Consider the following 16,964-nt stretch of genomic DNA (forward strand, 5'->3'; position numbering starts at 1 on the left):
TAACCAACCTGCAATACCTAAATGTAATCAAATCAACAAATTAAACATACACAGTGTTATATGGCAATTATATCTCAATAAAAATAGATTTTAAAAATAAATTACAAGAAAGGCACAATAAAAAATGAATATATAAAACCCAATGGCATTCCAAAGAGAATGAAAACAAAAATGTAAAAAAAAAAAAATCACATATATTATGGCAACAAAAATATAAAATGCTAAGAAACAAAATTGGAAGTATGTTTATATAAAGAAATTACAAAACTTTCAGAGAACATAACATGACTTAAATAAAGAAGATTTTAAAATCTTAAGGCTGTCATTTTTGTACAAGTACTTGAAGTTAAATTTAACAAAATTTAGTTCTGAAAGCCCACAAAATAATTCAAATATTAATCTCTACAAATAAAAGAATATTACCATTATTAAAAGAGTAATATAAGAGGATCCTCCAAACTGAGTGGGATTATAATATATAGCAACAGTAATCAAACAATGTGGTACTGGCACAAAAATAAACAGAATCAAAACCACAGAAATAGACCAGGTAATATAATTCATATTTGAAAATTTAAATATTACTATAACTATGTAAATATTAACTAACATTTATTTAGTGCTTACTATGTCCCCAAAACCCTTTACAGTAGGGTTCCTCTGTACACAGTGTGCACTGTTGACACTTTGGGCCAACAACTCCTTGTCATGGGGGCTGTCCTGTGCATTGTACTATGCTCAGCAGCAGTCCTGATCTCCACCCACTAGAAGCCAGTAGCATCTCCCGCTCCACCCAGGTGTGGCAACCAAAAATGTCTACAGACATTGTCTAATGTCCCACGGAAGACAAAACTGCCCTGGGTTATGAACTACTGCGCTCACATGGTTGCAGCCGATATCTGCTTACACTTACTTGTTATGGTCTGGTGTTTTTAAGTTAATTAACATCTACCACATTGCGGAAAACACATTCTGCAAAATTACACACTTGAAAATAATAGTGTCTACGGAAAAACAGGACAAAAATTTTTAAAACCTAAGAACCAGAGCACTTAAAAAAAAAAAAAAGTAACAATCATAACAAAAATACCAACACAGTTAAATCTCCACTGACATTTGCACCAAGCACAAAGGTCAGTCAATCCTTTATCTTCTAAAACCCTGGACTTATGCTTCCTCCACCGAGATGTAGGTCATTGTGTAGTTTCAGCAAAATAAAAAATAAAATCTAGGGTATAGGCTTTTATAAACACTGGGGAAGATATTTTTCATTCCTTTATCTGTAACTCTAAGATGCGCCATATACTGTTTTTTTTTCTTAAACGCTCTTCATCTGTGAGAATAACTGCTTAGAAAAGCCTCAGATGAACTGACAATTTCCACACTATACTGACATTTTTCTATTGACTGTATATGAGCTAATTCAAGTTTAAAAGGCATGTATTTTAGCATAAGAGACTATTCTAATGTAATTCTTTAACTTTCAAAGAGAGACACACCCTAAATTCCCAAATACAGACAGGAGTTACTTAATTAGGAGCAGTAGACAGTTGGTGGCCCGGGAGAAGCAACTGTAATAGCGAACACTGAGCAGCAGGTGCTGTGCTAAATGCTTTACAAGGGCTTCCCTGGTGGCACAGTGGTTAAGAATCCCCCTACCAATGCAGGGGACACAGGTTTGATCCCTGGTCTGGGAAGATCCCACATGGCACGAAGCAACTAAGCCCGTGCGCCACAACTACTGAGCCTCCACTATAGAGCCCGCGAGCCACAACTACTGAGCCTGCGTGCCATAACTACTGAAGCCTGCCGCGTGCCTAGAGCCTGTGCTCCACAACAAGAGAAGCCACCGCAATGAGAAGCATGCGCACTGCAATGAAGAGTAGGCCCCGCTCGCCGCAACTAGAGACAGCCCGCGTGTAGCAACAAAGACCCAACATAGGCAAAAATAAATAAATAAAATAAATTTTAAAAAATAAAAAATGCTTTACAAGAATTACTTCATTTGATCATCACAACACTATGATGTATGCACATACATTATTACTCACTTTTTAAAGAGGAAGAAATGGGAACTTGGAGAGGTTAAATAATTTTCCCAAGGTAACTGAGCTAAAACATAGTACAGCCAGATTTTACCCAAAACTGTGAATCCAAAGTCATTTTTGTTTAATAATTTTTTTTTTTGCGGTACGCGGGCCTCTCACTGCTGCGGCCTCTCCCGTTGTGGAGCACAGGCTCCAGACGCGCAGGCCCAGCGGCCATGGCTCACGGGCCCAGATGCTCCATGGCACGTGGGATCCTCCCGGACCGGGGCACAAACCCGTTTCCCCTGCATCAGCAGGCAGACTCTCAACCACTGCGCCACCAGGGAAGCCCCCTTGTTTAATAATTTAATGTTATAATACTTTTAACAGTTACAAAGTTTAATATGTAAATAATTTCTTAAAATTCCAATTTTACAATACAGCTAAATAATAATTCAAAACTTACTACATATGACATCTTTTTTCTATGGAAAATTCTCTAGGTAGTTATTCAAACTCAAAAAAGATTTAAAATCTAAAAAACAAACCTTCACCTTCGCTTGCAAGCTACATACTGATCTTTCCAGATCTCAAGAGTTTGCTAGATGGTGGGTAGCCATAAATGAATTTTAAAATTCTAAAGCCACAAAAAAGAAATATTCACCAGCAAGACAAATGCCACAACAATGTCTTAAATTCATCAGGACACATTCACAAAGAAAGCAAGACTGTAATATATTCTGGCATGGAGCTGATGCTTCCACCTACTCAGGATATTAATTCAAGTTCTACATCCCATGCCAATGCAAATTGGAGTGGGGACTGGTCTAAACGTACCCACTCAAGAGTATCAAAAGGGTTAGTAAGCACAGACTGCATCAAGTCCTAAATATCTGTTCTTGAATATGATGTTTTCTATGATTTAATTCCCCTGCAAACAGGTACTGGCTGTGTATGAAAGTTTCTATGATGGCAGTGTCTGTGTTTTTCAAGTGTGGTTTAACTGCTGGAGTACCTATCTGCCACCCTACTCCTTCTTCCCAGAAAATATACTAATTAGAAGAAGGGGTTCTTTAAATCTTGCATCTAGTTGGTTTCCTGATTACAAGTGAAAAAAACATTTTGGATACGCTAAATGCTTTAAGTTGAAATAAGAGCCCAAAGTGACTTTCATTTATGTTGAAAAACACAATGTTTTTCATTGCTAAAGATGAACACGTATAAATAAAGCTAACAAGTTATAAACTTGGGATTTCCCTGGTGGTGCAGTGGTTAAGAATCCGCCCGCCAGTGCAGGGGACACGGGTACGATCCTGGGAGGATCCCATATGCCGCGGAGCAACCAAGCCCATGTAGCACAACTACTGAGCCTGCGTTCTAGAGCCCGCGTGCCACAACTACTGAGCCCACGTGCTGCAACTACTGAAGCCCGTGCACCTAGAGCCTGTGCTCTGCAACGAGAAGCCACCACAATGAGAAGCCCACGCACAACAAAGAGTAGTCCTTGCTCGTCGCAACTAAAGAAAGCCTGCACACAGCAACTAAGACCCAAAGCAGCCAGAAAAAAAATAATTAAATAAAATAAACTTAACAAGAAATATATAAAATCTGTATTAAAACAAAACAAACAAACAAAAAACTTCCACAAGACCCAAAAGTAGCCTTGAACAAAGAGAAAGAATCCCTTGTGTCTGGATAGGATGTTTCAAAATCATCAATATGTCTGTCTAACTTAAAAATTAACTGCATCCCCAATAAAAACAGGAAGGAAGATTTTTTTTTTCTGGTGTTAGTCAAGCTTGGAAAAATAAGAGGGGAACTAGCCTCACCAGATATTAACACATACTACAAAGCCTCTATAATTAAAACATGGGTTACTAGAGCATGAACAGACAGACAGACCAGGGGAATAGAACAGAAACCTCAGAAGCAGACCCAATATTATAAAATAATCAATCACCTCCCAAAGTAATCTTAATATTAATACAATTTCAATCAGAATCCTAATGAAATCTGGAAAGGAAGACATTGACAAATTGATGATAAACTTTGACAGTAAGAAAAAAAAATCTCATCGACATGAGAACCCTGCCACAACCAAGAAATTTTAAAGAACAACTGAGGGGAAACTTACCCGGCCATTAAACACATAAATAGATAAAATAAACGTGGATCTATCACACAGTGGAATACTACAGAACATAATTTCGTGGATCTCTATACATATTTATATAACAAACTGTCTGGGAGAACATGTTAAATTAATAACAGTGGTTAATAGTGGGTTCGAAGGGATGATCTGAGGGACTACTACTTTTTGTTTCCAATATAATTACATTTTCTATCACAATTCATACTGTTTGCAATAAAATAAATTTTAAGATTTAAAAAATGGGAAAAGGCAAAGGGAAAACAGTAGAGCCCCTTCGTTATACTATGTTACAAAGGGACTTCATCATAAGCGCTTCTAACTGCAAGGACTGGGGGTTTTGACTGTGCAATGAAGAGACAGGATTCTAATCGGCACAGTGGCCTTCAAGTTGATTCTCTGAATCCTAAGGTTCAGTAAGGTACCTCAAGAGACTCAACAGGGCCTTCTCTTCCGCTTCACCCACAACAACCTGACTTTCTTATTTAAGGTCATACTGCGTAATAAGAAAGGGTTCTACTGCCTAAATAAAGTTTGTAAACCACCCACCCGGAAGACTACTAAGAGAAACGCAATGTTAAAGGCAATTAATACTTGTTAATGAATTATAAGATCTATTATATTAATGAATATTTAGTCACAACTGGTGTAACTGCCCAAATGCCACAAGCTGTTAAGAATCTTTCCTTTTACCTGGAAGAAGAACCTCAAGGTTCTTACCCTCAAGAATTCAAATCCTTATTGAGAAGTACTGTAGAATAAATTATTGCATTTTATATATGATTTCGTTTCCTAAAATAATTTTGTAAATTCTAAGCTAGGTAGATATGCTTTCCAAATTACTAACTCTAACCAGCTTTATGCTTTTCAGGGGCAATATCATACGTAAAAGTTTTGCAGATAAGTGGGAACTCATGAGATTCCATGATCTGATTTTTATGCGCCCCCATTACTTGAAATATCCCAACTTTATTACTTGGTTCAGCATTTATCTTTACATGAGCAATACACAAAATTTTCTAGGCTTTCTATACACCTAGGCTTATGTCAGTGCTCAAGAAAGAACCAAACATAAAAAAAATAAATTAGGGAGTTCCCCGGTGGTCTAGTGGTTAGGACTTGGAGCTTTCACTGCCATGGCCCAGGTTCAATCCCTGGTCAGGGAACTGAGATCATGCAAGCCACGGCGCACCCAAAATAAAAATAAATAAATTAAAATTAAAAAATAAATTAAAATACTTCAATAAAATATATATATATAAATTTAAAAATCAAAAAAATTAAAAAGCACAACATTGTAAATCAACTATACTTCAATAAGATATATTTATATATATATATAAATTTTTTTCTTATGAAAAAGAGATAGAGGACCACACAATCAACAGCTCAGGCAGTCCAAAATTTTAAAAGTCAAATAATAAAAATAGCACACAAGATTACATGAACGACACAGTCTGCAGAGTTTGACAAGGGGAGAGATCAAAGTTCAGGGAGGAGTTAACAAAGGGCTGCTTAGGGGATGTAGAACTTGGGTCAGGCGACAAGCACACATGAGCACCAGGGTCACTCCTGGCTTTTGACCTGTGCATAGATGGACTTGCTGAACTATCTCACTAAGAGTGTATACATCTGCCCCAAACTCAAAGAACTGTCACAAAAGAGGGTGAAATGTACTACATATAAATTATACCTTAATTAAAACAAGGAAAAAAGACACCTGTAAATAATTACTTGGAAGACAATTACCATTTTGTATAAAATTTCAGAAACACATGCCTTATGACTTAGTAATTTCATTTCTGGGAACATATTTTCCAGTTATATCCAGAGTACAAAATTATGCATTATATAAAGGATACAATGCAGCACTATTTGTAAAACTTAAAAATCAAGTGTTTTTAAAAATAAAACAATAAATATTTAGTGAACACTTACATGTAGTGATAAAAGTCTAAGATCAAACATTACGGACTATAAAACATCCAAAATTATTTCTGGAAGAAAAGATGGTTTGTACAGAACAGAATGCTAATAAACGCAATCTCTCAGCCTATAATAAACCGAGTCACTACTTACAATTTCTTCAAAAAAAACTTCTAAACACAGATGAGTGCAGACATGGCATTCTGTTCTCAAAGCTTAGTCGTTACTGACTGACCTTTCCTTGTAATGAATTCATGAAAATGCAGAAGTCTGCAACCTGTTATTATTCACAGCCACCTCACCTACCCACCACTGACAATGACAACACAACTCTATCCTGAGTTGATTTAACTTTTCTGCATATACTTCCTATAGGTAAGGCAAGGTAAAGAATGCTAATTATATAAACCTTAAGGGATAAATTCTAAACTTCTGTATGACAAAAATTCTCAATTTCTGTATAACAAAAATAAATAAAACAAATTTAAAATCATTAACATTTTTTAAGTGAGGAGGCAGACAAAGGGCAAATACTTTTATATTTGTTTACCTTTAATATGCAAAATACTCTTGCCAATACATATAAATAACCAAATAGAAAATACACAAGAAATTTACAGAAGAGTAGTAACGGAAAGCATAAGTAACTTTTAAAAATTAAAGAAAAAGAAAAAAAAAACAACAAAAAAAATGAAAAGCCAAGACAACAGTATCACAAAATGGGCAAGGGGGGTTCTTTAATAATCTAGTGGTGGAAGCATTTGGTTCACTCATATGAAAATTAACAGCCTTTTTGAAGGGCAAAGAAGCATTTTCAATATCTTCCAGGGAGCTATGCTTGAAAAATATTTACACAGCGTAAGTATATGTAAAGCTTTTCTAGAAGCATCATTTGTAATATCAAAAAATGTAAACACCTGAAAGTCTGTCAATAGGGTACTGGTAAAGGAAATAAATTGTGGCACATCCATGCAGACTTAAGAACTCTACAGTCACTGAAAAGAATAAAGCCACTCTGCTCATCAGGAAAGATGCTAAAGATACACTATTAACTGAAAGAAGCAACTGCAGAGCAACGTGCAACTTGCCATCCCACAAAGACCACACCTGAATGGGTTACGAGCCAGAGACTGTACCAAAAAAAAAAAAAAAAAATACCCTGAACAATATTAGTAATTAAATATGGGTTTGGAAAGAAGGAAAGGGGGTGGTGTTCATTTTCTATATTACACGTTTCTTTGTGTTTTATTTTTTAATGGTAAGAATGTCTTACTTTTGAAATCAGAAAATAAAGGTTTTAAGTATATAATTATGACAGAAGAAAGAAAAGTCTTGCTAGGAAGATCTGTGTTTAAAATGCAAAGCTCTGAATCTCTCTGGTATAGAAACTACGCAGATCTGCCAAAATTCCCACCAAAATGTAAATGTTCACTAGATTGCAAGGCTACCATAGAGAGATGACATGAAGGCACTCAGGATCTCAAGGCGTGAGCGTGTCACACTGAAACACAAGTTCAACAACACTAACATTCTTAAAGTTGTATTTAAAAGAAAAACACAGGCAGAAAACTCATGAAAGTGTGAAATAAAAAATGAATAACTGATCGATTAAATTATTTTTCATTGCCGTTTGTTGTATTTCTAAAGTTGGAAGAGCCCGTTACTTTTAAACTTTAGCCTGAAAGTTGTTTCTTCCATATGAGGAAAATATTTGAGTTTCAAGGTACATTTGTTTTCATAGGATTTGCAACCCAAAGGAAAACATACCTTCTAAGAGCATTTCTGGAATGTCTGCTTGATATCTAGGTCCCACTCTGATTTCACCTTTGTCAGCTAACAGTGTTTTCACTGAGGGATCATAGACCAATGAGTAGAAAAAAGTATCCTGGAAAAAAAAGAAAAGACAGAAAATACCTAGGTAAACATAATTCCTTCTACTTTTTATAAAGCAATAAATCCAATGTCACAATAATGAAACCATAAAACTACAGAGTAGAGCTTCCCTGGTGGCACAGTGGTTGAGAGTCCACCTGCCGATGCAGGGGACACGGGTTCGTGCCCCGGTCTGGGAAGATCCCACGTGCCACGCAGCGGCTGGGCCCGTGAGCCATGGCCACTGAGCCTGCGCGTCTGGAGCCTGTGCTCCGCAATGGGAGAGGCCACAACAGTGAGAGGCCCGCATACCGCAAACAAACAAAAAAAAAGAAAAAATGTCCCTTTAATTCTGTAAAAAAAAAAAAAAAAAAAAAAAAACCTATGTGTAATAAAGATTTTGGGAAAACAAACACTATGTAATTATAAAGCTTAAATACTGAAACATTATCAATAGTAAAATATTTTCTCCACAACACAAATGATAAAAGTCACATAAAACTACAAAATGTGGAATAGCCTTGCTTACAAGAATTTCCTCCCTTCAATGAAGTGCTTGCTCTAATTCAACTTGTTAAAAATGTTTAAAATGTTTCTTGAAGTTTACAGAAAAAAATATTTTTAGTTGACAAAGTTTATTAGGATTCCAGGGAAGAAAGCAGACCACCAATGGTAAAATCTCATCTGCAAACAGTCTAAAAGAAATGCTATTTATTTAAAAAGAAAAAAAAAGGGAGGAGGACCAAATATACTGAAGTCATTTATTTCATAAAGCCAAAAATAGTTCTTCCACTACCAACTAAATCACGTGCTATACTTTACAAGCTTTTCATTACCAAGCAAAAGAGACAGACAGACATGGGAGTTTTTGCCAACTTTTATCTCAGTTAACCAGAAAAATAAAATTAACTGAATGCAGTCCAGTCATTATACTTTTACTATAATACTGCTATCATTGTACAATAATTTGTTAGAAGAAGAAATAATACAAAAGTATGGGCTTCTTATGAAATAGAGGGAAAACCAAAAACAAGTATAATTGTGAATTACCTCTTTATCAAGATATGACAATACAGACTCTGTCTCATTCAGAAGGGCAACACTGCATTTCCCCCTGTTGAAAGAGGAGAAAAGTGAATAAATAAAGGCCACCTCACCCTCACAGTGATGATATATATAAAGTTAGGAATATTCAAAATGTAAAGGTGGTATTAAGAAACTAGATGGCTTTTAGGAAAATCTATATATGTATATACTTGGACTCTCTACCATCTTGGTTTTGTGTAACCTAAAAAATAAGGCTGTGTTTGTAGACATTTATTGAGAGGTTAATCTGGGGAAGGAACAATGTTAGGCAGTAAATCCTTGTAACATAAAACACTTTATAGGTATTTCCTAATTTTTCAAGAAAAAAAAGAAGAGTACAATGCAATATTCAGACCAAGAGCTAGTTTCTGAATCTGTGAAGAGTTCATATGAGGTAATTTTATACAAGGGATTTTCAAAGACAACACCATGCAAACCAATGCCTGAAATAACCTTCAAATTTTTAAAGTAGCCACTGCATATGAGAACCTAAAATAATATACATTCACATCAGGATTAAGTAACTTACCTTTATTGAAACTGTTCTAAAGACTAGTTAAAATTTAAATACAAGAAACTCCTGTAGAGCAAGGGGCAAATAAGATTCATGGACCTTGAAGTCTCATGGCATTTACCTTTGATAATAGCTGGGTGTGTGCTTGGAAAAGAAATGTCTATTTTAAAAAAGGCTTACAGGATATGGAAGCAACCTAAGTGTCCATCGACAGATGAATGGATAAAGATGTGGCACCTATATACAATGGAATATTACTCAGCCATAAAAAGAAACGAAATTGAGTTATTTGTAGTGAGGTGGATGGACCTAGAGAGTCATACAGAGTGAAGTAAGTCAGAGAGAGAAAAACAAATACCGTATGCTAACACATATATATGAAATCTAAAAAAAACCAAAAAAAGTTCTGAAGAACCTAGGGGCAGGACAGGAATAAAGACGCAGACGTAGAGAATGGACTTGAGGACACGGGGAGGCGGAAGGGTAAGCTGGGACGAAGTGAGAGAGTGGCATGGACATATATACACTACCAAATGTAAAATAGCTAGCTAGTGGGAAGCAGCCACATAGCACAGGGAGATCAGCTCGGTGCTTTGTGACCACCTAGAGGGGTGGGATAGGGAGGGTGGGAGGGACACGCAAGAGGGAGGAGCTATGGGGATATATGTATATGTATAACTGATTCACTTTGTTATAAAGCAGAAACTAACACAACACTGTAAAGCAAGTATACTCCAATAAAGATGTACGTATGTATGTATGAATAAATAAATAAATAAATATTTTTAAAAAGAGGTAAAAAAGGCTTATCTAGACCTGAGAAAAATCAGGGTTATTCAGGTAGTTGTATTTATTACCACTTTTAAAATTATCCTCCCAGCTTGAAAACTTCAATATAGCTACAAATTTGACACGAAAATTTTGATAGACTATTCAAGTTACAGATATTGGTCAGGGCTCACAAAATATTTTTTAAATGTCATAATATCATTTGATTTTCTAAACAAAAGTCACTACTTGCTCCCCATGAAATAGCCTGCAAAAACAAATGCATCAAATATACATTAAATAGGAAGCTTGTTGTTAGATTATCAGAGTGAAATACAATTCAAAGGAAAAAATTACCAAAAGCAAAACTTTTGCAAAAGTAAAATATTAACACATAAGTAAAAACTTACAGTTTACTAAAAAAAAAAAAATTATAGTTTACTAAACATTTTGCAACTGTATATTCCTTAAATCTAAAAAAAGATTTCCTCTCATCAAAACATCTTTCTCTGTTAATCATCTTAGGTTGTTATCACTTCAAAAGATTTCTCTCAGGGACTTCCCTGGTGGCGCTGTGGTTAAGAATCCACCTGCCAATGCAGGGGACATGGGTTCGAGCCTTGGTCCAGGAAGATCCCACAGGCTGCAGAGCAGCTAAGCCCGTGCACCACAACTACTGAGCCTGCGCTCTAGAGCCTGCGAGCCACAACTACTGAGCCCACGCGCCTAGAGTCCGTGCTCCGCAACAAGAGAAGCCACCACAATGAGAAGACCCTGCACCACAACGAAGAGTAGCCCCTGCTCACCGCAACTAGAGAAAGCCCGCTTGCAGCAAAGAAGACCCAATGCAGCCAAAAATAAATAAATAAATTTATTTTTTAAAAAAATAAGATTTCTCTGTGAGCATGTGGTATTTCCATATTATCCTGTCAAATCTCTAATTTGATTACCAGAAGCTATAAAGGTTTTCTGCTTTTCTAATATATTTTATTCATGCATATTACTGAAGCAGAAAAATTAACATTATTACTTCAATGCATATGTAAAGTCAACAATTACATGACAAGCTCTTACAAAGGACCGAATTACGAGCAGGGAAATTGCTCTGTTGCTGTTACCGCATCTACAGCTGCCATAGAAGAACCTCTTATGACCTGTGAATACATGCTCATACATGCAAGAGTGCTTAAGCAACAAACGGGATTTCCAAAAATAGTTTCATTTACTTCTCTTGCCTCAATAACTGCTGACAAAGCAGTATTTCTAACATTTAATACTTAATCATCTAGAAAAAATATTTTTTTAAGTTCTCTAAAGTCAGGTTTGTTTTTTTTTTAAATGGAGAGGAGCAGATGCTGTAAATGTTATTCTAACAGATATCACTTGAATTTTATAGGATAACAGACACTGAAAATTCATTAAAAGAATATAGCATAGGGCTTCCCTGGTGGCGCAGCGGTTGAGAGTCCGCCTGCCGATGCAGGGGACACAGGTTCATGCCCCGGGTCCGGGAAGATCCCACATGCCGCGGAGCGGCTGGGCCCATGAGTCATGGCCACTGAGCCTGCGCGTCCGGAGCCTGTGCTCCACAACGGGAGAGGCCACAACAGTGAGAGGCCTGCGTACCGCAAAAAAAACCCCAAAAACAAACAAAAAAAAACAATATAGCATAAAGTTGCCTCCATACTGTCTGAAATGACAAAAGAATTTAATAACTAAACCATTATTTTCATATTTATATCAGGAGATAAGGAAACACTGATTATACTGTTTTAGAGGCACAACATGATTACAAAACCAATAGAAGGATAGATATCCCAACCAATCTAAAATGTAAGTTATTTTTGGAAATGCAGATTTTATGCAAAGAGGAAAGGATAATAGGTAATTTTAGTTCTTAATTTTTCTTTAATGTAGTATATTGTACCTTTTCCCCCATTAAAAATGAAAATGTGACACTTAAATTTTCATGTACATATATTAACAGCTAACAAAGTAAGAGGTTCAGTCAGAATTATTTTATGAAGTAAATATGAATATGTAATTAACACATGTACCACCACGCCAAGAGTTGTTGATAAAAGTAGTTTAAAAAGAGATTTAAAGTGTTGGCTTCCTTTATGCTGAACAAATCTTGGCTCACAGGAAAAAGCATGATAAATTTTAAGCTAACAGCAAACTAAGGGAACTATTATCAACTTCTGAATATAGATAACCCAATTGTTTTACCCTGAACCTCAAGCAATGAACCTAATTGTAACTTTGTATGCGGACAGATGATTACTAGACTTATTGTGATCATTTCATAATGTACGCAAATGTCAAATAACTATTTAGTACACCTGAAACTAACATAATGTTGTATGTCAACCATATTTCAATTTTTAACATATGCAAAAACAAACTATTTGCCAGTGTGGCGGGGGGAAGACGCTCAACATTCTCAGCCATTAGGAAAACGCAAACTCAAAACCACAGTGAGATACACTTCACAGAAAACCACAAGGATGCCTACAATGAAAAACACAGACAGTAACTAGTGTTGATGTGGATGTGGAGAAACTGGAACCCTAACACTTTGCTGGTGAGGATATAAAACTGTGCAGTCACTTCTGAAATCAGTTTGGCCGTTCCTCAAAATGTTAAACAGAGTTGCCCTCTGACCCGGCAATTCCACTCCTAAGCGTGATACCAGAAAAGAAAACATACATCCACACAAAAACCTGTGCACGGATGTTCACAGCAGCATTATTCATAACAGCCAAGAAGTGGAAACAACCCAAATTTCCATCAGCTGATGAATGGGTAAACAAAACGTGTAGTTCTGGTCCAAGTCCAAAGGCCTGAGAACCAGGAGTGCTGATGCTGTAAATCCCAGTCCGAGGGCAGGAGACCGAGGTCGCAGCTTACTCAGTCACACAGAGAGAGAAGTCTCCCTTCCTCTACCTTTTTGCTCTTTTCAGATCTTCAACAGATTAGAAGAGGTTTCCCCCACACGGGGTTGGGGGGGGGGGCAATCTGCTTTACTCAGTCTACTGATTCTAATAATCTCTTCCGGAAACACCCTCACGGACACACCCAGAATGCTTAACCAGATATCTGGGCCTCACATAGCCCCAGTCAAGTTGACACATGAAATTAACCATCACAATATCTCAATAAAGTTATTATTAAAAATATATATAATATATATATATTATTCTTCAAAACTGTCAAGGTCATGAAAAACAAGGAAAGACTGGGATACACACCAGAGGAAACTATGGAGACATGATACCTAAATGAAATGTCAGAGTAAATCGTGAAACAAAAAAAGGACATCAGAAAAAGAATGGTACTATCTGAATAAAGTCTGGAGCTTAGTCAATAGTAATACATCTATGTCAATTTCTTGGCTTTGATAAAGATGTAATGATTCTATAAATCATCAACATTAGGGGAAACTGAGTGAAGAGTACACGGGAACTCTCTATACCATCCTTGCAGCTTTGTTTGTAACTCTAAAAGTATCCCAAAATAAAATGCTTATTTTTTTAAGACGCCCCCCAAAACAGGGGCATTTGTGTCATTGGTCTTATGAGTCTTATATTAGCCACAAACTGAATTCTGAGCATTTTTTCATGTAAAGAACCATGCCTGGTTCTGTGACTGGAAATTCAGCAAACAGTTTTATACAGCATTTAATCCACGGAATACAATGAACAAATTTTTAAAAACTTAATGAAGTTCAAAGATCCAAAATGCTTTCATAAGATTACATTTCTCAACAGCAGCAATGTAAGATAGGTCAAATGAAAAGATTCAAAATTCTGAGGGAAATTATTTCCAAACCAGAAATATATGCCTAAACAAACATCAGTCAAGTGTGACAAACATTTTCAGATAAGCAAGAACTAAAATTTTTTACATTTTAGAAGACTAATCAAAAGGAAAAGGCAAAACAATTATTAACTCCAAGGAAAACATGAGATTGTACAACAATGAATTATGTGAGGAATATTTATGCCTTCATAAAATACAGATTATTAAGTTAAATAAAATTGTGATATACTGGAAATACAAAGGAAAGGGAATGGAGAAGAGAAAGTGAAGAGAGATTTCTAAAATTTTTAGAAATGAACAGTAGCAGTATCAGAGTAGTATAAATGCCAAGGTCAATGTCAGAGAAGTTGCGTGAGTAGGTAAGACAGGAATGAAATGCCAAGAAGAGAAGTTTGAGCTTAATGTGATAGCTCAATGGATTTTGTGAAGAAGCATGACAAGCAGTGCTTTGGAAAGCCCCTTCCGTCTGTGGCACGTGGAAGAAAGCAAAGCAACAAGTTATTAACCCATGATCCTGGAGATCTGGTAACAAACATGAAAGAAACTATCAAAGAGGAATTCAAGGGGGAAAAAAATCCTCTCTTGGTGCCACCTTTCCCTTTTATAACTAGGAGAAAGTAGAATGTTCAAAAGAAGGTGCTAGGATTAGGAAGCTCCTCTTCTCCAAGACAGGATGACAAACAAATTGTTTTGATTACTAGGAAAATCTCACAAGCATTTCTTTCCACAACCATGTGGAACACCAGTACTCGGGACAATATGTAGGCTATCCTGTGATACAGCCCAATGCATTTCTTTCTTTTTTTTTTAGTCTTTAAATTTATTTATTTATTTATGTCTGTGTTGGATCTTCGTTTCTGTGCGAGGGCCTTCTCTAGTTGTGGCAAGCGGGGGGCCACTCTTCATCGCGGTGCGCGGGCCTCTCACTATCGCGGCCTCCCTTGTTGCGAAGCACAGGCTCCAGACGCCCAGGCTCAGTAGTTGTGGCTCACGGGGCCCAGTTGCTCCGCGGCATGTGGGATCCTCCCAGACCAGGGCTCGAACACGTGTCCGCTGCACTGACAGATTCTCAACCACTGCGCCACCAGGGAAGCCCCAGCCCAATGCATTTCTGCATTATGACTTTAGTTGGAGAAGAAAACACTTCAACCCACAGGGTTGATCATTTCAAAGGAAAGATTATATAGTATAAACACAACATTCAAGAAAAGGTGTGCTAAACATGTAGACTTTAAAATGTTAAATTGTGATATGATTTTTCCCATTTCTATGTTCTTCCTCTAGTCCTCCTCTTCCTTAGCAATCCTAAGAGCCTAAGCGTACTAAGAAAATAACTATCTTTATGTTACATTCATCTCTTAAGTAGCACTACTTATAGTCTCAATAGCACTCTTCTGGCTAACTTAAATTTTGTTTACAGATACCAAGAAAATTGCAAAAATGTAACATCTTAAAATAAAAATACTGACACAATGAAATGTACAGGAAGAAAACTGCCTTTGTTTGAATTTTGTTTTAAAGATTCCAAGTAAGTTTCTTTAACGTTAGTAGCCAAACTGGAGAGAGACTGCTAATCCACAGTGGAGTTCTATTTTATTACTTGTATACTTAAAACTTAGCATTACTACTTATTTATCAATAAACATAAATCTGTAAAAATTGGTTTTCTCTGAAGATTTTTAAAAGGCCTCAACACAGACTTCCCTGGTGGTCTAGTGGGTAAGACTCCATGCTCCCAATGCAGGGCCCGTCCCCCCCCGCCCCCCCACCCCGTTTGATCCCCAGTCTGGGAACTAGATCCTGCAAGCATGCCACAACTAAGAAGCCTTCAGGAAGTGAGGGGGGAAGGGAGGGGGGAGGGAGGGAGGAAAGAAGGGAGGGAGGAATAAATATTTTTTTTTAACCTTTAAGCTTTAAAAATAAAGAAATAAAATAGAATAAAATGATCTACCAAATATCCTCACCATTGAGGCATCCCTGAAATTTCAGGATACAATGGATAAGAGAATTCTAAGATTTAAAAGCTGGAAAAAAACAGGTAATATGCAGAGTATGGAGAATCTATGTGATATAAAACTACTTTCAATGACAATAGATGTTTGAGGACAATGGGGTTAGTCATCTTCAACTCAAAATTAAATTCCAAGCCAAACTATGTATCACATGTGTAGTAATAAATTATCTATGAATTTCATTCCAGAATAGCATAGGAAGTATTAAAAAATATGTAAAAGAGAGGCTGAGTCTGATAAAGTTGATAGCCTCTGCTGTAAGTTGTTATACACTAAAACATAAAACTAAAATTAAGAGTCATAACCAAAAAGCACAGAAGCCTTCCAACTAGTATATGAAGAACAGTATAATTAGAATATCACCACTCTATAACTGTGATTAATGGAACTCCAGGCAATAAGCATCAAATAAGTGCCAGTAACATCCAGAAATGAGAGATTATGTACCTCCTAATGTACAACACCGCCTATGAAGAAGTTTTTGTCTCTTGTACTTCACTCTTCCCCAAGGCAGGGCAGGAGGAATGAAGGAAACCACGTCCTCTATTACCAATTCACGAGAAATATGAGGGAGAGGGGAACGTGGTTGAACACAGGGGGATACAATCAGCAAAATCCAAACGGTGAGAAACAAAATCCTCAATTCATCAACAAAAAAATAGCGGGGGGGGGGGGGGGAGGAGGGGAGAGAGAGATAGGGAGAGACAAAGGGAAGCCTTCATTTATTTTCCCCTAGGGCCCCAACTGATTTGGCACCATACACTGAAAAGACCACCCTTTCTCCACAA

The 16,964-nt window shown here is 36.7% G+C and overlaps 1 protein-coding gene across 14 annotated transcripts in view; it reads right to left on the bottom strand.

The window, feature by feature from the left end:
- The window catches only part of MTA3 (metastasis associated 1 family member 3), a 169,905-nt gene that overhangs the window by 96,759 nt on the left and 56,182 nt on the right, over positions 1 to 16,964 (bottom strand). For all 14 annotated transcript variants that reach the window (XR_004521825.2, XR_004521826.2, XM_073791404.1 and 11 more), the window contains 2 exons: positions 9,025 to 9,088; positions 7,870 to 7,987 (listed from right to left, as the gene is read on the bottom strand). Coding sequence is in view for 12 of the 14 variants with exons in the window: in XM_073791404.1 (XP_073647505.1) it covers positions 7,870 to 7,987; positions 9,025 to 9,088 (182 nt within the window). In the remaining 2 variants the exon portion in view is untranslated. The remainder of the gene's footprint in view (positions 1 to 7,869; positions 7,988 to 9,024; positions 9,089 to 16,964) is intronic.

This window comes from Tursiops truncatus, chromosome 14, assembly GCF_011762595.2.
Source record: "Tursiops truncatus isolate mTurTru1 chromosome 14, mTurTru1.mat.Y, whole genome shotgun sequence".
Classification (NCBI taxonomy): Eukaryota; Metazoa; Chordata; class Mammalia; order Artiodactyla; family Delphinidae; genus Tursiops; species Tursiops truncatus.